Source organism: Guyanagaster necrorhizus (assembly GCF_019112545.1).
Source record: "Guyanagaster necrorhizus MCA 3950 unplaced genomic scaffold BT62scaffold_15, whole genome shotgun sequence".
NCBI classification, from domain to species: Eukaryota; Fungi; Basidiomycota; class Agaricomycetes; order Agaricales; family Physalacriaceae; genus Guyanagaster; species Guyanagaster necrorhizus.
The window spans coordinates 155,371-175,717 of record NW_025064894.1 but is presented as its reverse complement, the minus strand read 5'-3'; the positions used below and the strand labels follow the sequence as shown (position 1 = coordinate 175,717).

At 48.4% G+C, this 20,347-nt stretch overlaps 8 protein-coding genes across 8 annotated transcripts; 4 read left to right on the top strand and 4 right to left on the bottom strand.

Moving 5' to 3' along the window:
• The first annotated feature begins 673 nt into the window (after positions 1-673).
• Positions 674-1,817, top strand: BT62DRAFT_969688 (S-adenosyl-L-methionine-dependent methyltransferase). The gene is made up of 4 exons (XM_043188954.1): positions 674-984; positions 1,037-1,116; positions 1,174-1,361; positions 1,416-1,817. The coding sequence occupies exons 1-4, from the start codon at positions 869-871 to the stop codon at positions 1,737-1,739; spliced, it is 708 nt and encodes a 235-aa protein (XP_043038719.1). The 5' UTR covers positions 674-868; the 3' UTR covers positions 1,740-1,817.
• A 526-nt stretch (positions 1,818-2,343) lies between these two features.
• Positions 2,344-3,627, top strand: BT62DRAFT_933023 (S-adenosyl-L-methionine-dependent methyltransferase). Its single transcript, XM_043186477.1, has 4 exons — positions 2,344-2,596; positions 2,657-2,736; positions 2,793-2,980; positions 3,039-3,627. Exons 1-4 carry the CDS (start codon positions 2,487-2,489, stop codon positions 3,360-3,362), a joined length of 702 nt encoding a protein of 233 aa, XP_043038718.1. The 5' UTR covers positions 2,344-2,486; the 3' UTR covers positions 3,363-3,627.
• A 697-nt stretch (positions 3,628-4,324) lies between these two features.
• BT62DRAFT_933022 (3(2),5-bisphosphate nucleotidase HAL2) lies at positions 4,325-5,723 on the top strand (the record flags this gene model as incomplete). The annotated part of the gene is made up of 4 exons (XM_043186476.1): positions 4,325-4,462; positions 4,521-4,796; positions 4,848-5,287; positions 5,340-5,723. Coding segments are annotated over 4 exons (1,046 nt in total), but the record flags the coding sequence as incomplete, so codon positions are not given.
• A 229-nt stretch (positions 5,724-5,952) lies between these two features.
• On the bottom strand, positions 5,953-9,452 carry BT62DRAFT_847544 (kinase-like protein; the record flags this gene model as incomplete). The annotated part of the gene is made up of 6 exons (XM_043182461.1): positions 5,953-6,135; positions 6,192-6,459; positions 6,509-7,343; positions 7,397-8,532; positions 8,583-8,838; positions 8,888-9,452. Coding segments are annotated over 6 exons (3,243 nt in total), but the record flags the coding sequence as incomplete, so codon positions are not given.
• Positions 9,453-11,144: 1,692 nt separating this feature from the next.
• On the bottom strand, positions 11,145-11,966 carry BT62DRAFT_920496 (NADH-quinone oxidoreductase; the record flags this gene model as incomplete). Its single annotated transcript, XM_043184222.1, has 5 exons — positions 11,145-11,272; positions 11,323-11,536; positions 11,590-11,743; positions 11,796-11,853; positions 11,912-11,966. The coding sequence occupies 5 exons, from the start codon at positions 11,964-11,966 to the stop codon at positions 11,145-11,147; spliced, it is 609 nt and encodes a 202-aa protein (XP_043038715.1).
• Positions 11,967-15,340: 3,374 nt separating this feature from the next.
• BT62DRAFT_933020 (uncharacterized protein) lies at positions 15,341-16,726 on the bottom strand. Its single transcript, XM_043186475.1, has 3 exons — positions 16,557-16,726; positions 16,320-16,493; positions 15,341-16,269 (listed from the first exon to the last, which is right to left on the bottom strand). Exons 2-3 carry the CDS (start codon positions 16,358-16,360, stop codon positions 15,642-15,644), a joined length of 669 nt encoding a protein of 222 aa, XP_043038714.1. The 5' UTR covers positions 16,361-16,493; positions 16,557-16,726; the 3' UTR covers positions 15,341-15,641.
• A 666-nt stretch (positions 16,727-17,392) lies between these two features.
• Positions 17,393-18,450, top strand: BT62DRAFT_183635 (uncharacterized protein). Its single transcript, XM_043179964.1, has one exon. It carries the CDS (start codon positions 17,639-17,641, stop codon positions 18,305-18,307), a length of 669 nt encoding a protein of 222 aa, XP_043038713.1. The 5' UTR covers positions 17,393-17,638; the 3' UTR covers positions 18,308-18,450.
• A 109-nt stretch (positions 18,451-18,559) lies between these two features.
• BT62DRAFT_933017 (glycoside hydrolase family 76 protein) lies at positions 18,560-19,988 on the bottom strand. The gene is made up of 6 exons (XM_043186474.1): positions 19,711-19,988; positions 19,448-19,654; positions 19,362-19,399; positions 19,229-19,310; positions 19,025-19,177; positions 18,560-18,973 (listed from the first exon to the last, which is right to left on the bottom strand). The coding sequence occupies exons 1-6, from the start codon at positions 19,895-19,897 to the stop codon at positions 18,594-18,596; spliced, it is 1,047 nt and encodes a 348-aa protein (XP_043038712.1). The 5' UTR covers positions 19,898-19,988; the 3' UTR covers positions 18,560-18,593.
• Positions 19,989-20,347: the final 359 nt, after the last annotated feature.

Here is a 20,347-nt window from a genome sequence, read left to right as displayed (position 1 = left end):
CTTGATCTTTTTCGCACACGTCGACCGGACCGCACTTTCGGAATACAGTATAAATATGGGACCGTGGGAGCACCCACCTTTTGCGAACAATGGACTGGAGACTTTTCAGAGCCAATGACAGTGCCGCCGGGATGTAAAACCCGAGACCAGAGGGCTGACAGGGATGCAAGGACGTAAGCGAGGAAACAGAAAACCGATAACATACCGTTGAAAAGTGACATAAGGATTCTTTATACACCGGAGGGACACGATAAGAAATGAAAGAGACGCGACGCGACGAAACAGTGAGGAGGAACGTAACATTTGTAGTTCTTTGGCAGCCTAATGATAGAGCTAAATCTACTTGCGCGCACAATGAATAATATGAATAATATTTATATAACGGGTCATATATTTGGAAATATGTCGCCGCTGAGCGGCCCTTGGCTGGCAAAATTTAGTAAGTCGTCCCCTCATAGACATTTTCCCGGTAAATATTAGATGTAACGCGTGACCACTTGTCGTAAGCCTCCTTACCCTGATACCACTGATAGTGATCCGCCTTTGTTGAAGATATATCGGATACAATTCAGAGTGCCAGCCAGGTCTCCCTCCCTTCCTGTGGACATCGTTGTGTGGGCAAGTATTCTATATCATAAACTTTACAGCATTGAAACTGTGTCAGATACTTATACCTTTCAGGCAGCAGCAGAATTAGACATCAAATATTCAACATTGGTTCAACACTGTGCTTTGATCCACATGTCTGATCATCCAGCTGCGAGGACCTCACCAGTCACCCACCGGCGCCAGTGACGTACGCGTTTCGATCGTTATAAAACAGCCCACTATCAGTTTCAACAGTACCTTACTTCCCAGGAACACATACATGGCTGAGCACCACCACCACCATGGCCACGACATTGCCGAGGCCAACAAGGACTATTTTAACAAGGACTCTCATACCTATGACGAATTACACATGGTAAAGGAGCTGACAGAAAAGTATGCAACGTCTCCAATGTCCAGCTCTATTCATTGATCTTTCGTTCCTTAGGACAGCCAAATATATTATCTCGGAGGGATGGTCCTTCAATCCAGAGTCAACGACTGTACTGAATTTCGCGTGTGGTACGGGTACGTCTATCCTTTCACCTAGTTTCGTAATTCATCTCCATTGAAATCGTCTCCTAGGTTTAATTGAAACGGCCCTCATTTCCCACTGCAAATCCATTCAAGGCGTCGACATCAGCCAAGGCATGGTCGACCAGTACAACAAGAGAGCCGAAACTCTCGGAGTCACTTCTAAGATGAACGCAATCACTTACGAACTCAAGGGTATGCCAGAGGAACTGGAAGGGCGCAAATTCGACGTTGTACTGGTACGTCTTCTTTGTTGAACGTAGTATTTTTCACTAACATGTAGCCGACCCCAGTGTACCATGGCTTACCACCACTTTGAATCCACCGACGAGATCACCCGCGTCCTAGCCTACTTCCTCAAACCCGGAGGTGCCCTCTTGGTCACCGACCGAGTGAGCTCGGATCCCGTGTTGAAAATCGAGGACATCCCGGAGAAGTACGGGGCCATCGTTCCCCACAGGGCGGGCTTCTCGGAGGAGGATATGAGGAAGTTGTTTGAGGGCGCTGGATTAGGATCGTTCTCGTTGAATGTCATTCCTGGCGCCACCTTGGACGCTGCTTTTACGGGCTTGACAAATCAGAAGCTATTCTTGGCTAAAGGAGTTAAGCCACTTTAGGCAAAGAGTCAGGGGTGCCAATGTATTTGTACATTTGTATTATGGGTATAGCGATAAAGCATGGATTTTTTCTCAGTCTTGCAGAAAGAGTGGTGTAAGAAGGGGTTGAATTTTTTTTAGTGATATCATCAACGCGAGAACTCAGTCTCAAAATGTAATGTTGAGATTTTGGACTGTATCCAGAGTACATGCTTGTAAGACCTTTAGTCTTTGGGTTACAAACTCCTGAGGAGTTCCCCCATTGACTTCTCATATTTATACTAGACTACTCCTTTTCTAGTAGTTTCTACCTAATTCCTTCAATTTCCCTGGGATTCCTTCCTTACTCAGCATGCCGGAATGCCGGATTGCTCGAATTCTCTCGCAGATTCCAACATGTAAAATAAAGTCTTGTTATTAAACACAATTTCAAGAAAAGATACTCTCAAACTGGCGGATAAGTTGATCATTGAGTACTTGAGTATTCAAAGCTAACCTGATGCTTTATAAATACTTGCGGAACTCGGTCCTGTGTATAATTCTGAGCGACGGTCCGGCTTCCGCTACGTGATCCCGTTCGAGACTTACCGGGGTGTTGAAGACGTCATAGCCTTTCCCCCCCGAAGTTGATCATACCTCACCAGCCTTGGCCATCCAGCTGATGAACATGAAACGGGACCTCCCCACAGTCCCAATTTCGATCACTGAAACGCGTCTTGACCATTATAAAATCATCTACTATTTACTTCGCTTCCCAGGGACACAGACATGGTTGAGCACGACCGTGACAGCGACTTCGTCACAGCCAACGTGGACTATTTCAACAAGGCGGCTAGCAACTATGACAAATCTCCCTTACTGACAGAGTTGATTGAAAAGTTTGTACATAATAGTTTTATCTCAGTGGTGAACATCCAGCGACTGATCTTCATGCTCAGGCAAGCTGCATTCATCCTCTCAGATGGATGGTCCTTCGATCCAGAGTCGACGACCGTACTGAACTTCGCGTGTGGCTCAGGTACGCGTCTTTCATCTACGTGCATAATTTGGACGCTTCATGGATATTCCTCATAGGTTTAATGGAAAGGAACCTCGTCGCCCACTGCAAGTATATCCAAGGCGTTGACATTAGTCAAGGCATGGTCGACCAATACAACAAGACGGCCGAAACTCTTGGAGTCTCTTCCAAGATGAGCGCAATTGCTTACCAACTCAAAGGTCTACCAGAGGAGTTGGAAGGACGCAAATTTGATATCGTACTAGTTCGTCACCTCTTGAGCATCAAACCTTGCTTGTCATACTAACAAGTATCACCTCCAGTGTACCATGGCTTACCACCATTTTGAATCCACCGAAGAGATTACCCGCATCCTGACCTATTTCCTCAAACCCGGGGGGACCCTCTTGGTCACCGGTCGATTGATCCCGGATGCCGTGTCGCAGGTTGCGGACATCCCGGAGCAGTACAAAGCCATCGTTCCCCACAGAGCAGGATTCTCAGAGGAAGATATGAGGAAGCTATTTGAAGGAGCTGGGCTTGGGTCGTTCTCAATGAATGTCATTCCTGGCGCCACTATGGACGGCTTCTTCCCGGGAACGACCCACCCGAAGTTGTTCTTGGCAAGAGGTATTAAGTCGTTTTAGGTTGAGCACCACGTCGCCCGAGGCCTCATGTTTGTATGACTATGGCATTGGATGGAGACATTTTCCCGAGGTGCTGCAAAATAGCAATCGGTTGAGTCGTAGCGAGAGTTCCGTTTCTTACCCATGACGGTTTATCTTGTTATCTAGCTGTCAAAGTTTGGTAGATGTCTCCCTGTTCAAATTGATAGTTCCTGTGAAGCTCGGAGTATAGAGGGCTGAGAAGGCGACAGGATCCTGGAGCAGGTCCTGAAGATAATGTGACCAGAGATCTTGATACAACATAATTACAGAAGGTTCCTTTACGTCTTGTGTCTGATGGTTTAATTAACGGACATCAATACCACCAATGTGGGTTTGGGGTATGTTGGCAGTGAGTGATTTCCGGGTTCCGTTGGCATTGGCCTATATATACTCCCAAAGCAGTTTGGCAGTACGTGAGATGTTTGATGCACCGCAGATGAAAGGCGTTGAGAACAAGTCCAGAGTCTCCGGTGTCGGACACAATTGATATTGACTCAGAGAAGAGTCCAACAAATGTCATGCAGAAGCAGACCGACTCGGGAACATAAGGAATCATAGAAATAGTGACACGAGAATGTCGTAGTGATGCCGTCAGTGTGAGCGCACAATCATCAATCACCCTAATTCCATATTCGCAGCTTCTGGATGAGTCAAGTGTAAAAATCACCCAAAAAAATTCTCATATATCGCATAGCGACCAATTAATTCCTTCTAATCAAACAGGAATGTATATCACATATATTCTTGGACCAGTGAACGGTCTGAACAACAGGAACTACGCGTCCTAGATCCATTTCGGCTTCCTTCCACGTGATCCTGTTCTTACCTTACCAAGGGTTGACTAATCAATCACGCCATTCACGTGTGCATCAAAACCGAGCCCTAAGGCATAGAAAACGACCGTATGCAATATGCTCGCTCATTTCTTTGCCGATCCCTCACCATGTCCCTTCCTTACCTGACTGAGCGCCAGCTAGCCATATCAGCTATCCGACGAGCCTGTGTGTTAACTAACTCCGTGTTCAACAAACTGGTGAAAAATGAAACTTTGACCAAGGACGACAAGTCGCCAGTAACCGGTGAGTACCTTTTCTTGTTGCCGTGGTGGTTTTTTTTTGCTGAAAAGAAAGACCGTAGTGGGCGACTATGCTGCGCAGGGAGTGATAAGCACTATGATTCACAATGCGTTCCCGGACGACCTTATTGTGGGCGAGGAAGATGCGACCGACCTCCGTATGGACTCTGGTGCCGAGCTCAGGCGGCGAATCGTTGAGCTTGCCAACGTAGCTATCGTTGGACCGCTAGGTGTTGGCGATGTGAAGGAATGGGGAATTGGGCCAGGCCAGGCGCTGAGCCCGGACGCACTGATGGATGCTATCGACAGAGGAAACTTCAAAGGCGGACGGACGGGAAGTGCGTATCCTTTGCCCTTTATCCGATGCGTTATCTTACCACAACTTACAGGAATGTGGACCATTGATCCCATTGACGGAACCAAGGGCTTCCTCCGAGGAGAGCAGTACGCTGTTTGTCTTTCGCTCATCGTCGACGCCCAAGTCCAAGTCGGTGTCATTGGATGCCCCAACCTCCCACTCAACGCTGACACCAAGGGCTGCATATTCGTCGCTGTCAGGGGACAGGGCGCTGAGCAACTCACCATCTCAGGATCCAATCCCACGCCCATCTCAATGCCCACCCTGGCACCCTCTGAACTCAACTTCCTTGAATCCGTCGAGGCAGCACATGCATCTCATTCCACCAACGATAAGATCTCTTCGATCTTGGGTATCACGCGTCCGCCAATTCGAATGGACAGTCAGGCGAAATATGGCTGTCTGGCTCGAGGCGATGGCGGGGCTTACATGCGTATGCCCACCGGTGCTGGTTACAAAGAAAAGATCTGGGTATGTCTCCTCAGTCGTTTGCATGAATAGAGTTGTCTTGATTTTATCGTAGGATCATGCCCCTGGGGCCCTCCTTGTGGAAGAAGCTGGCGGAGTCGTAACGGATTCGCGGGGCCACGCACTGGACTTTGGACTGGGACGCACTCTGGGAGAAAATTTTGGTGTCATTGCTGCCAGCAAGGCTTCCCATTCGAAAGTGCTAGAGGCGGTTCAGAAGGCGATTGCGCCGGAAGAGAAGTTGTGAGGAGCGTGCAGGAAACAGTGTCTGTAAAGGAATCATGTACGATATAGAACTCAATATTTTCCGCGTGAGATTGTAGATTGTGAAGCAGCCTGGTTCAAGGAATTGGCCACTTGAACTCTAAGGACTATTTCGAAATCAAAAAGCCTTCTGCCGACTACTAGGGTTTTGCATACACATAGCTATTTACTGGGCACAACACTACGTGACAGAAGATTTGACGTGGTCATTACCCTACAATGACGAATGCTGTCCTCAGCTCAAGAAAACACTCTACTTCCTAACAACACAACTGAGATAACGATGTTTAAAGTTACACAGAATAATACAGGTCAGTATGAGGGGGAATAAGTAATGTGAGTTATATGTAATGTATGCAATCCAGGACAGAGTAAACACGATAGCAATAGTTAACATGAGGAAATCAATCTGCAAGCTCGTAGTATGTCCTAAACATAGACTCTGTCCGCAGCTCAGTCTCACCTACAACACGATGCACATGGAGAATCAACTGAGGATACCTTCGCGTGAAATACGACAGATAGCCCTCCGGCATGGAACCCAAATGTCGTTTCACGTTCTCCGGCAAATCCTGATAATGATGTTTCTGTAAGAGACTCTTATCAGCATCGTGTTGCCCACAAACAATGACTAAACACACACCTTGTTCCTAAGTGCACGTAACAGGTCCTGCACAGACTTGCCATCGTACTTCCTAAATTTGCCCAGATTTTCAATAAATATTTTATCCAGCTGCGACTGCCAGTCGTTCCCAACGACACTGAACGCTTCTTTTTCTAGCGATACGAGATTTGGATCCTTGGGATCCCGACACATGACTTCGAATCGATCTGATGCATCTTGCAGAAAATTGAGCCGGCGACCTGGATCCCAGAAGAACGGATGCACGAGACACGTCGTCGTATCCGGTCTGGTACCATATGAGCTATCACATCAAAAATAGACGGTAAAGACCATACCGCTTGTGCGAGTCCGGGTTGAGCATCTGCTCAATCAGATGAACAGCCTCGGAACCCTCTTCCCCAAACCTCTCCAAACCCTCCAAGCTCTTCTCGTTTTTGAGAATATTTATCTCCCTCTCAAATCGGTCCCCAAATGGATGACCACCACTCGTTAGCGTATAATAGAATAAGCATCCCAAAGCGAAGATGTCCACCGATTTTGTCAGCCTCGTCGGTGAGGATCCCGTCGGCGCGCCAGTCGCTGTTCCGGTACTTCCCCTCGAGCTGCTACCTCTTGATGAGATTGAATTATCATCCCCGATCTCATCTAGTTTTACCTCCCCACGCAGAATCTCAGGCGCTCTCCACCCAACCGTCCCTGCAGCCATCGCCCCGTGCGCTGTCGGCAAGAAACTCGTCTGATCTATATCCAGCTTTTTACACAGCCCAAAGTCTGATATCAACATCTTCCCATGACTAGATATCAGGATGTTGTGCGGTTTGATGTCGCGGTGTACAAGTTTGAGAGCATGAAGATGCCGAAGACCGCTTGTTATTTGCCTAAGAGCTTTCTTGGGTTCGAAGGCTTGAACGATGGGTCTTAGCTGATCACGATCTGGGTACTCGATAATGTCCGCTAGAGAACAAGGACAGAGCTCAAGGGCGATGAACAGGAAGTTGGCATGAGCCTCTTGGTAGTAGTATCTGATAACATGCGGATGGTCGTCACTCTCTTGCAGAATGCTGACTTCCCGAGATGCGAGAGTGACGAAATCCTGCAAGAGACGTTTGACTGCAACAGCACGCCCTTGCAGTGATCCTTGGAACACGACTGTCCCATGAGAGCCAAATCCTAGCTATGCTGTAAGTAATACGTAAAAGAGAATGAAAGAAACCTCGACACACCTAGTACAGTCTCCGAAACGACCAATGAAGGCTTCGGGTCGACCGGTTTGGACTCAATCACAAGTGTCTGCGGGGGAGGTATTTCGACAATGACATCTGGCTTCTTCCCCTCTTCAACTTCAACAAGTGCTGCAGTATTAGGTCGCTTTTTCTTGCCTCGTCCTCCCCGTCTTCCCTTTCGCTTATTGGGAATGGGGGTGACATCACATTCACCCTCGAGCTCTTTATCGCTGTCGTCTCCTCCAGTATCTCCAGCATCTTCAGCACGCTTGTCATTTGATTGAATTGGAGGTGGTGGAGAGCTTGGCAGAGGCTGAACCACCTCAGGAATGTCAATTGAGGGCATCGGGTCCGTTTCCGTTACGATTACAGGCTCCGATACCGTAACGTCCTCGATGGAATCCTCCAGGACTGCTGGCATGGGGGGCAGCCCTGCCTTCCCATCACCTTTGAACTTCGCTATTCCGAACCAAACGGAGAGCATCCCAAGTAGCACAGCAATAAGTACCGTGTCCCACAATCTATTAGTTGAAGATGCAGAGCTTGATGGAGGAAGCTCCTTCTTATACTCCGACGGTTTATCGTGGCTGCGCGTGTCATTGTCCTCTTCACCTGCGGTCAACTGCGGATACGGCGACGTGGGTGAGCCATCCAAAAGTCTCTTCAAGCGACTCTCCGCACCCTCGCCATCGCCACCCTCTAATTTCCGTACACCGATCAAACATCTGCGGTCGAAAATCGTGTCTGGATTCTCCATGTCACAGCCATCCTTGTTGAGTAATCGCTCTCGCTCTCGCTCCTTCTCCATCAGCTTCCTCATCCGAGTTATCTCATCAACTTCGCTTGACATTGGCGCAGAATCAATGTACTTCCCCGGACGTTCTGGCATGGAAGCTCCTCGGATTCCACCGAAAGCCACGAGCGGATAACTCAAGGGGCTCATGGCAAATAAACTTCCTGTTTCTTCAACGATACCGACGTAGGCATTCGGGTGATTTGGGAGATGGTCTCTGGCAGTGTCCAAGGAGAGGGATGGTAGGACGTCTTGAAGACCTGGACGGGGCTGAAGAAGCACGAAGGTATAGGATCCACGGGAGTAAGGCTGAGGTTTGCGTAGTACATCGAATACCGCAACACTGTGATAAACAATCAATAAGCGCCAAATCACGAGATGCTCATAACTGACATGGGGCTTGTAAATCGCCGGCCCCACAGTGGAGAAGATGAACGGATGCCAGTGTCTTCGCCTCTACCCTTAAAGGACATAATATCGCCGTTGGGGAATCCTTGAATGTATGCGTCGTCCTTGGGCCGTTTGTATGATGCTTGCAACAGAGTGTCCTGGTTATTCGGGCCATATGTGGAAAATGATAGATTTTGGATGGGTGCCGGGGTCGACCCAGAATTCTTGAGAGGTCGAGAATAAATGGATATGTGGTAATCTGTATGACAGTTGGCGCCAAAGTAGTGATGAGTATTGATGCAACGCACCTGTGCGCCCAATGAACACCTCTGTAGGTGGCGGCGGCTTGGGCTTGCTCCCTTCAAGCTCATCCAAATCCAATTCATCATCATCCTGAAAGCCCTCGAACGGATCCCAAGGACACTCTGAATTCAACGTTGCTTTGATTCTTCCCGTCTCCAATTCAACAAGGAGTAATGATGTTTCCTTCTTGCCTACGAACACCCTGCGGTCGTCCGAATCGGCGAAACTAAATGGCGACATGTCCACTAGTTCGGACATGGAAAACGGGAACCTCTGAAGGGGACTCGACGGGGTAACCATAACGTAAATATCTCCTGACTGGGGCTCGATAATGTAGGTCTCCTGGTCAGTATTGTCGTCAACAAGGTCAGGATCATGGTCATGGTGAATCGTTCGAATTAGCGGGGCGAGAGCCGTCGGGGCTGCTGCGGCCGTCGAGGAAGCGAACGAAGACATCGACCACAGCGTTTGGCCCGATGTCCTGTTAAGCGCATGAAACTTCCCATCCACTGACGCTAGCAAAACTATATCCAACAATTCTACATCTTGCTCCGTTGCTTCTCCTGCCAGCGGCGGTACAACCCTGTACGTATTCGGTCGGGCAAGATCCTGCGCTCCAGGACTAGGCGAAGTTCGAAAAGAGATGACCTCTGCGAGAGCAGCACCAACAAAGGATGCAATGAAGATACGGAGGTAGAATGTAGGCACCATTGCCGGTCATTCCGAGCCAGGAGCGCCTCTGAGCTCGTCAAATGGTCGTGGTGGAAAGTGATCAAGGCGTGCTGTGCACTTGTGGCCGAAATTCGATTACCAAAAGGGGAACAGAAAATGTCAACGCTACGGTGACATTCATCATTAATTCCTTTCAACTATACAGGTACTGGGAAAAATAGTCATGGTAATAAATGTACTGCGGAAAACCGGTCTACTAATGGACATCTGGCTCGATAGTCGGAATCCTTCGATACTGCCCTCCATCTTTTGGAAGCCGTCTGGTATCAAAATCTGTTTCTTTCCATCTCTATTGACAAATTATAGTGAGCGCCAGAGACGACGAGACCGCAGAGATGCCCGCGAAGACAAGAAAGCCCGATAACACTTGATTAATCTATAAAGACGATCAGGGAATGCGATGAGAACCGCCTATTCAAGACAACGGTTCCGTGAGAATAAAGCATATCAAATGTACCTGTACAGAGAGGCCCGACGAGCTCTCTTGTGAGAAAAAAACATCAGTATATGAGAGCCGCATCCACAGAAATAGCCCGAGCATCGGTGACCTCCACACGGACCTTGGGAAGGTACGGATGATCAGCCTTATCCTAGAACCGCCCGAAAGGAACCAAATATTCGTTATGAATCACCCATGACATTGGTTGCATGCACGTGGAGCCCATGGGGTATCCAACCAGATCCATGGGCTCGAGGCAAGCGTTGGTTGGCTCTCGCGAGTCGTTCAAGTTAGCCGCAAACAGGCCGGGCAAGGGGAATACGGGATGCAGAACCCGATATCAAGACATACCGGTCGCTTGCACCGGCGAAAATCCTATTGGCAAGGACACTGTCAAGTGATTCCGACAATTATCCAGAGGATATTCAGTTGTAAACTTAGTGCAGAACTTAAGTGATCGTGCCCCGAAAAGGTCGGCAGCGGTGAACGGATCGTACGCATGAGATAGCCCTCATCTTTCAGTACAGAGAATGGATGGAGTAGCCATGGCCTTATATAGAATATACACTGAATCGCCACGTTTCCGAGACTAGGATGTAGACATGTAGCGTTTGTGATTCAGCAAGAACAGCCCGAGTAAACATAGAGGGTCCTGGAATTGTCTATCATGGTGCACAGGTATGTACTTGGTCAAGAATCAAGCAGGTACTTATCAGTCCTGGGCCTGAGTACTAGTATTGGGTGCCGCTAAGACTGTCAAGGGTGGGTAATAGACTCGGAGATCAAATCAGTCTCGTAAATGAGACTCAACAATCCATACGAAGATAACTCTTCAACGAATGTAGAAGGAGAAATAGATAGCGATGACATAACGCGGAGTGCTCCGCCTGATAAATTAAATGGCTTCGAGCGGGTACCTTGCGGCTATATATGCAATCAAATCTCGTAGAGGAGCAAGGACAGGACTGGACAAGATGGAGGTACTTTTATAAGTCTAGCTTCAGCATGGGATCACGATTGCCGCCGATAATCAGAAAAAAAACATTTTAGGGTACATTCCACATCTACTACCAATCTATTATAGTCTGTGATCAAGGGAAAGCCTTTGCAACAGTGCTGTAGAAGGTCTTGCCCTGAATAGTAGCAACGTCGAGCTCCAGGGCAGAGGGCTGGCGGGAGCCGTCGCCTGCAGCGACCGTTCCTGCACCCCAAGGAGATCCTAAATGATGCGTGAACCATAAGGTCATAATTCTGCGACGAAAGACATACCACCGTGAACCTCCGAGAGATCGGTCAACTGAGCAAAGGTGCTGGCATATCCCAGAGGGACGTAAATTATGCCGTGGTGGGCCAGGGTGGACAACGAAGCGATGGCGGTGGCTTCCTGTCCTCCTCCCAAACCAGCGGTAGAGACGAACAGACCGGCGTACTTGCCAGAGAGCGCACCTTTGGCCCAAAGGCCGCCGGTGGAGTCCCAGAACGCCTAGACGCGACGTTAACGCGGATTCCGAACAGATTACTGTACGTTGTACGCACCTTCCACTGGCCAGGGAAGTTTCCGAAACGTGTAGGGATACCAAAGATGAATGCATCGTATGAAGCGAGGATATTAGGGGTAATGATAGGGTAGTCGGGCTTCGCTGGTGCATGCAACGCGGTAAGGATCTCTGCAGAGAGCGTTTCAGGAACTCTATTGAGCGAAGTGAGTACAGTATAACAGAATGCGTGAAGACATGACGGACTGGTAGATGGTGGCGTCCCCTCCGGCGCTCAAGACACCTGCCTTGACAGCCTCGGCCACTAGAGCATAACATTACAGTCAGGAGGCAAAAACAACGACAAGAGAGGAGGTACGCACGCTTGGCGATATGGCCGTACATGGTGTAGATAACGATAGCGACCTTGGGAGCCATTGCAGGAGGAGTGGATTTGGTGGTGGATGTGGAAGGAGGTTGTGATGGAGGTGAAACGGCTTCCGACTCAGCTTTTATAGCGTCGTCAAAATTGTCCTTTTGACGTTTGCCCGGAAAGCACATAGATATAATCACGTAGTGATCATCCGGAATTGGTCGTTATATACTTCAAATGTCACCAAATTAATCATCCGACTCCGGTGGTTCGTGGGTCGTCGTGGGCGAAAATTGATAAATATAGACAGATCGGAGGGAGAAGATCGCGCCAGACAGTACCCAAAAAGCTGAGGATGAAGTCAGAAATTGCGACATTTACCATTTGAGATAATGTCTGCTGTTGACAAAGCTGACAAAGACCGCGTAAAAATGCTGACGAGTGGTGGGTCCTTGCATATCGAGCCTTTTTTTCTCAAGGTGATCAATTGATTAGGCGCCAGAAAGGACATCCGGTGATGATGGTTAAATTCTTGTGATAGGAGCCTGTGCCGTGGCTGCCCGTTCGATTCCGGTTATGTTAATAAAATGCCTCCTGAGAGTCTCATCAGATCCTTCAGTTAGATAGACCAGGTATTGAAGAATACAGACACAGATTTCTTTGTATTTTCTCAACTCATCCCAGGCTCACCGCCTTCGCGTGGACACCGATGGCCCTTAACAGGTCAAGGAGCTGTGGTGCGATAACTCAGATCTCAGCAAAGGTGGGTTACTAAAGGTTACCAATCATTTCGTCAGATGAATTGTAAATCAGAACTGGTATCAGTCGAGTCTTTGTAATCTGGGTGCATGGAGCAGACTGGAACAGGCCAGCGTTGATCGCCATCGGAGTAGGGTGATGGTTATTCGCTACGACATATTCCCTTTCTCAAATTATACCTGCGACGATGACAAGGAGTAACAAGGGCTGTCAGAGCACGAGTGTTGATCGGAACTCCTTCAGCTAAGAGCTAACTAATATCGTACAATGAGTACTCACGGTTCTCATTGCTAGAACATGCATGCATACCATGAAGTTGTGACCAATTCGACGATTGCGGACCTCAAGTTACCAAGGCCGCCTTCGCTGCACCGGTATTTGAATACAGACAGTTTCATGTGTGCACGTTGTGCCTCCTGCTATGGCTCCCGTTCGTTTTAGGTACAATAAAGGCTCGCCAAAGAGAGGTAATAGGTTCCCATATATGTCTGAGAGGTTGAGAAAATGTCCATTGTTGCATTGCGGACGGACACGCTGGTGAATATTCAGACACTGCCCAAATTTGGAATTTCCAGAGGTAGCTCCCATGACATTCTTCGAAGGTTACAGAATGAATGGCATACGTTGAAACACTTGCGGATCGTGAATGTCTAGTATGCCACATCCTGTCATGTTCGGACTTTACGCGCCCAGTGACGACGCCAAAGTGCTGGCGCTGAAAAGCGTCCAGACAAAGAAAGGAAAGGGATACCGAGCTTTGACCAGAAGGTCGTAACCGAGCTCAATAATCTAGAAGGCCCAGCGAGAGAAAGCCGGAGAGGGAAGAAAGCGTGTGCAGATTACAGGACAGAAAATGGAATGAAAGGTCAGCGTTGACTGTGGCATGGAAAAATCAGAGATACAGAAAAGGTAGCCAGAACCCCATCGAGAATTGGTAGCCATGATTCACAACGCAAGTCTAGATCGGCAGACAGTGTGAGAGGTTCCGGGAGGTTGTCACCATACATCAGCCCTGAGCTCGATGAGTATTTATGCCTGCATTGGAATTAGTGAAGACACGGATGACCTTGGCATATCAATGAGCATACCATACAACACGAAGGAGGTCCTGCGAATGAATCAGACCGCAGCAGAAGTTCGTTTGCCTGTGAGAGCTACAAGTTCGTTCGGTTAGCCGACCGTCCAGCTCTGGTAGCTTTTGTGATACTTGTGTACACCTGAAGGACAAGGAAATGGGTCGAGATTGATGCGGTCCACCACTAGCAAAAGTAGGATAGTGCTAGTCTATAGATATAAGGTCTAGAGAGGTCTGAGCTACGAAAGATGGCTTATATCATAACAGATGCCCACCGATCAGTTTCCATCAACACCGACGTCGTCTACGCCGGAGTTCCTTCTTGTTCCTAGTGCGGCATAACCTTTGTAAGATGTAGGTTTAGTAGCGAGACAATCACTTTATGGTGCCAATTAGATCGGACTGCAAACAAGAAGAGAATCACATCCACTGTCTAGTAAATTGAGATGAATCCAGAAGTGCACGCCAAAAGGGCGATACCAAATGCCGACCAATTGAATAGAGTTGAGACATCAAGAATGTTTACCAATAGTTCTCCAAATGGAATTATCGGAACTCTCCTGTGTATATGTGCGAGGTACGAGTTGTGACAGCGAAAATCGCGAGAGAAAACACCCCAGGCAGATCAATCCTGACCTCCAGGTTGGTTCCGAAATAATGGGACATGGGAAGAAACTACTAATAGTGTTCGAATATGAAAAGTGTTGAAGGGATAATCACCGTCCGAACTTGAATTCATTGATCATCTAGAAAAATGTCTTGCTCATCAAGGGAAAAAAAAGAGAAAATATATACTCACGCCTAGCACCTCTCGGGGTATGCTCTGAGCGACAGCTAGTCACCTGTAAGGATCACGATAATTCACCAAGCTCTGAGCACTCTCTGTTTATCAGGATCTGCCGCCGATGGCTCGTCCCAGCGAATCATGTGGTAGTGCCAGTCTTGCACCAGGATGCGGAGATTGGGGCGGCGAACGCTGCGGAAGAAGTAATTGGTTCTCGGATGCTCCATGCATAGTTAATCCGCTGGCTGGATCACATTCAGAAGAGTGTTTCCGACTACGATTGCGTGAGTTTACCGAGCTCAACCATAATTACCGCTACTACAATTCTGAATGGTTGACTGAGTGGATGTGAGGGAAGATAATATCCATGCCAAAGACTGCGGAGAAGATGTGCCCCCGACATTCTAATCGAAATACGCAAGAGAGCAACAATAGAAGACTAATACAGAATCCTGCGCATGGCACCATGAGGAATCCGATACATCTCCCTCTTTGAAGAAAAAATCTCTCACCTTGCCATGACCTAGGCTGCATCGCCATTCAGTTAGGTATCACGATGGTAATAAGGAGCAAAAGATGAATAGAACAAGGAACGTTTGCAAGCTCAAAGTCAGATCTCGTAACTTTCCCACGATTACGGCCCGTGTCAGGCGAGCTGCCCCCCCTTCTTTTAATTAAAACTATGGTAAAGGCATACATAGTCGACACGAAATGATAGGATTTCTGGTAGTGTCTAGTTCACGTTTTGCTAGCATATGAATGCGTGTCCATGGCCCTTCAACGCATGTGTAGCCTTACGTAGCTCTCAGACTCAGAAGATCTCGGACTAGAAGAATTTATTCCCAGACCTACAAAACAGTTGATTAGTGAATTACGGCAAATGGAAAGTACAGCTACAGTGATCAATCAGGACATCTTATAAGGGTGGGGAGATATTCATCAGAAAGCGTTAGCGAGGTAGTAAGTACTCATGTATGCTGAAAGCGAGAGGAAATCATTAAGAAAGCTGGTATAATATGGACGATTGAGATGAAACGAGAAAGGACAGTAGCAAAAACAAGACCTCTGTAGCAATAGTAGTGCCAAAGGTAGGCTCGTGATAATATAAGGTATGGTGGTCGTTCATTCGTTCAATTGCCGGCTTCTTAATCTTCTTGCCTCGGCCGTGACATTAAAGGCCAAGCGTATGACCTCGACGACCCGGTTATTCGTGACCCCCAGTCCAAGGACGTTTTTCCAGAGGCCAATATTAAACTGGAACCTCCGTTCAAACTCCTCCTCGCTTAGAGATACCATAACCTGGGCCATTGCTGCCGCGTTGGGGAACTCCTCTACTACGGACACAGGTAGTATGCGAAAAGCGAGATCGTTGATATTCGTTTCGAGCCCAAGTGCGAAGAGAAGGAGAAGAGACATTGACGGCGGGTGCGGGACCGTCGTGAGTGGGAGCACGAGGGGTATAGAAACGTAGAGTCCTTGCGGTGTGGAGTGGGGAACGGGTCGAGTCGAACCCGGTGGCGGCGGAGGAATAAGGTCGACCCTGAAGCCTTGATTATACAAGTCAGCGTCGACGGGCGCAATTAACGGTCGGGCGATGGAAGACTGGTTGTGAGAAGGAGGAAACAAGGCTAAGACGTGTGTAGGCATGCGAGAGTCATGTAAGACAGGGAAGTCGAGCGTCTCTGACATGTCGGCGGGAGAGAAGTATCCAGGTATAATCTTTTGCACGTTGAAATGAAGACATAAGACACTGAAAAGCGTTATCAGCAACACAGCGGTCGCTTCAATGGACGGACATACTGAAGAGGATCTTCCCCGCTTGCAAGGAGGGATTGTAACATCATTCAAGTTCGTGGGGGAATTAATGTAGCGTGGCGTGAAGTTACAATGAGGGTCGCGTGAATGATAGTAGTCGAGGACGACCTTTAGTTCGTCCTTCAGTAGGAGAGGGTATACTGAACAATGAATGGTTGGCTATTAACAGATTCATATATCAGTCGAAGAAACGAACAGCAACGGAACCAAAAAGCGGCAAACATTAATGAAGATAGGAAACTTGGAGGACACGAGGAATTGAACAGAACCTACAAGTCGTTACAACTGGTATACCAGTATAGGACAGACTTTCAACAAAGTCACAAACGCGCCAGACACGCAGCTATGCAGCGTCAGCGGGAAGAGGAAGGGGACGGAAAGGAAGAAAAAATAGACGGTAAAATTTTAAGTTATTTAAATGCAATTTAAATTGGACGCGACCTGTCACTTTGCCATCAACCTCCGAACCAAGCAAAGGGCGCCTGCTCCTGGTTTTCTTTCATAGCTACTCTTTCTCTGCCGTTCCCCTTCGTCCCCTTCGTTGGTCACGACATAAGCCGCATGGTTTGGATCAATTCATTATGCTGTCCTACTTACGTGTCTCCGTTTAATCCTCCCTTCGAATACGATGGTTATCGTCGGGCCGGCCCGACCATGTGTTGGCGCAGTAACCCAGCGCTATGGCTCTTATCTTGGCTTTCCTTAGATTCTGCGGTGGCAACCCCGGCATGGGACCTTTGGCTAGCGAATTATTCTACGTGCATTCATCCTTCCTCACTGATACCCGGTTCCAGCCATCTACGATGCACATGACTAGCCACTGTTTAGGGCTGAATTGACACAAGAAAATTCTTTGACGGCAGCATGAACGGTAGTTGTTTTTTCCTTGTGCGACGGTGGTAATTCCCCTCCCCTCAAAACCTCCACCAACGGCGAGTTAAAATTGAAGATCAGTGATGCCACTTTGCCTCGTGTGAACATGCCTTGAACAATGGCGATGGCATCGAGGTGGTAGAGGCGCTGGGGCGTAGCTAAGTTATTTTTTTACAGACCACACAAGTGGCAATACATTCGTTGTCTTGGTTACCAAGACAAGACAAAGCATCGCGTTTTTTTTTCAATGGCCTCTGCTTGGACCTAGGTGGCTTGATGCATATCTTTGTTCAGGATGAAGCCCTTTGTCCATCATTTATAGCTGGCTCATGCCCTATAAAACCGACGTCTCTGTGGTCCCTTCTCTCCAATTCATCTTCTACGGTGCTACAGCTTGCTCTTAGAAGTCGCCTGCTGTTTCCTACATCAAAATGAACCCTTGTATGACTTTTGGTTCTTCGCTTCCTAGTATAAACTCGTTTTTGACAGTTTACACAGCGAACAACTACGAGCCCTACTCCGCACCCAACACCCAGCCTCTCTTGCCCCACATCCCGCAGGGCGCGTACGCGGGGTATCCACAGTGGTACAACGCAGTCCCCCCACCCATGTATATTCCCACCAGCACGTGCTTTGACGTCACGCTAGCTCCCGTCCCACTGCCACAAGCTCCCCCTGGAAAGCAGTATTATATCCCTGAGTTCTATCATTACCCTGGGATGCTGTGTCTGTCTGCCAGCTCGTTCGAGCGCAACGGAACTACGTATTATGTTCATGGGGACCGCACGGCCGATGGTGCGTTTGAGCTGAAGGGAACCACCTTTTTCCCTCAGTCTGCCCGCGCTACGGAAGAGGCCCGATCCCGTGCGTCCAACACTCCCGCTGAACATCGACCTTTCCCAGGTTCGCGTGTCGTCAATGGGACCACGTACTTCCCGCGAGTAGCGTCAGATCAGATCCTTTCCACGTTTTCTTCTCCTGCCACCTCCCAGCCTTCCACGCAGACTTCGACTGCGAACCACTCTCCTGCCACAGAGGCTGCCGATTCAATCAACCAAGATAATGATCTGCCACCTTTGGTTTTCCCAACTCTCAACTAAAGACCTTGCGAATCCAACAATCACCAATCAAGTTGTATGCCTAACCTTAACCATTCCCATCTCTTATACCATGTTAATGCAAGAGTGTTTGCCTCGGCTTGTAGCCATTGTAGGAATCTATCACCCTCATCGATATAGCATGGGATCGGGAGCCTGCCTAGCCTTTTTCCTTTTTTTGGGGGGGGGGGCTTGCGTCGTACTAGCATCAATCAATTGATCTTGTTTTCTTTTGATAGTAAGTTGATCACAATGGTCGATAATTGGATCGATTACAATACAGCATCCTTCAGCAACTCTGAGCCCCAGCAGCCACAAACGCGCCAAGTGCAGCACCTTGTGAGGGTGCCGTCCACACCGCACCATTGGCATCGGGATCGTACCAAAGATTGCTGTACCAGCCCGCCGACCCAACAGCATACTGCAACACCTTATCAGCCTGCAGCTTAATGAAATCCGAGTACTTGGTGCCATTGTCGCGACCGGTGAGGCTGAGGAACCATGCCATATACTCGACCAAAATCCCCTTGAAAGAGACCTGGTCGTTGTCGCAAGTGCTTGAGGTGGTGCTGTCGCAGGATTCACGCAGGGCACCGTTGTCAACAAGGTCCGCAAGGACCGCGTCCATGATGGACCATGCCATGGTAATGGCACTTTCGTCCTGGGTATCTGGAAGAGAGGTTAGTCAGGAATGAGGAGAATTTGAATAGAAGGACATACATTTGTAAAGGAAACCTAAACCGGCGAGGACGACGCCTTGGTTGTAGGTCCACTGGGTCTGACCGTTATTGGCGCATAGCCCGTCTTTGGTGAGACCGTCGTTATACAGTCCGTTACTGCCTCGCATGGCCGAAGCGTTGAACCATTCCCATACTGCACGCTTTTGAGTAAGCTTAGTGTTGAGAGGAAAGCAAGCGTACATACTGTTCTTGAGATTCGTCAAGTATTGGGTATCTTGGGTCACATCATAGAGGTAACCGGAAGTGGCCAGGTAAAGCTCGTTGGTCTGTAGCGATTCGTCAGGTATCTCCTACGCAATAGATGTTTGGGTACTAACGATGGCATTTTTGTAGTCCCTTGCCGAGCTCCAAAACACTTCGATACGCGTCAGGTGAGCCACAAAACACTCAAGAAATAACGCACATCCACCGCCACAATAGGAACTATCAACTGCCGTACTGGCAATATCATAATACGTCTTCGCCATGTCTACGTTTCCGGCTAGAAGATAGGCGATAGAGACCCATTGAACGTCGTCATAAGAGCCTCCAGTTTGAAGTTGGGTCTCGTAATCGGTGAAGACAGTATCGATAATGCCGGAGTAAGTGGATGCTCCCGCCAAACTATCGACTGGACCATATGCACTTGAAACTCGATCAAAAAAAGAAGCGAAAGTAAAAACCCACGTCGCTGAAGATGCCATGTGTCTACTGCACTAATCCAGACGGGTTGAGAGGGATATGTTCCACCCGAGAAGTACGCAGACTGAAGATTTTCAGCAGCGGTGGTGGCGGCGTCGACATATTTCTGGCATAGGCCATGGACTAAAACAGGCCCTGAGAGAAGGAGCGTCGTGGAAAGAATCACTTTCATCGAAGATGCAGTGGGACGGAAAGGATATAGAAAAACGGGAAGCTTTTTGTGAGCGTCTTTTATAAGCATGAGGCGGATTCACGAGCCGACTTCATATGTGTAAGTCTCTCGGAAAAATGGAGGTGTTTCGCGTTCAACGTGATTGATGTGGAAATAGCAGTTGGAGATGCGTACGTATGGTACGATCTCCCATCATTGATTGATTTCGAAAAACTCAATGCTGCACAGTCCTTCCCGTAAGAAAGCGTGGACCAGAACTCGTCCATGAGAGACCTGAATTTTGGAATTTGTAGCGTGTTTGGTCGTCAAGCAATGGCAGGCCTGCAATGGTGTGACCTGGATCAGAAGGTTGTCAAATAATTCTCTACGGCAGAGAGTGCGGAGGCACTACTTTGTCTGGTCCTGAGAGAAGGGGGAAATGATAGGATGCTTGAAAGGCTATCGGGCGCG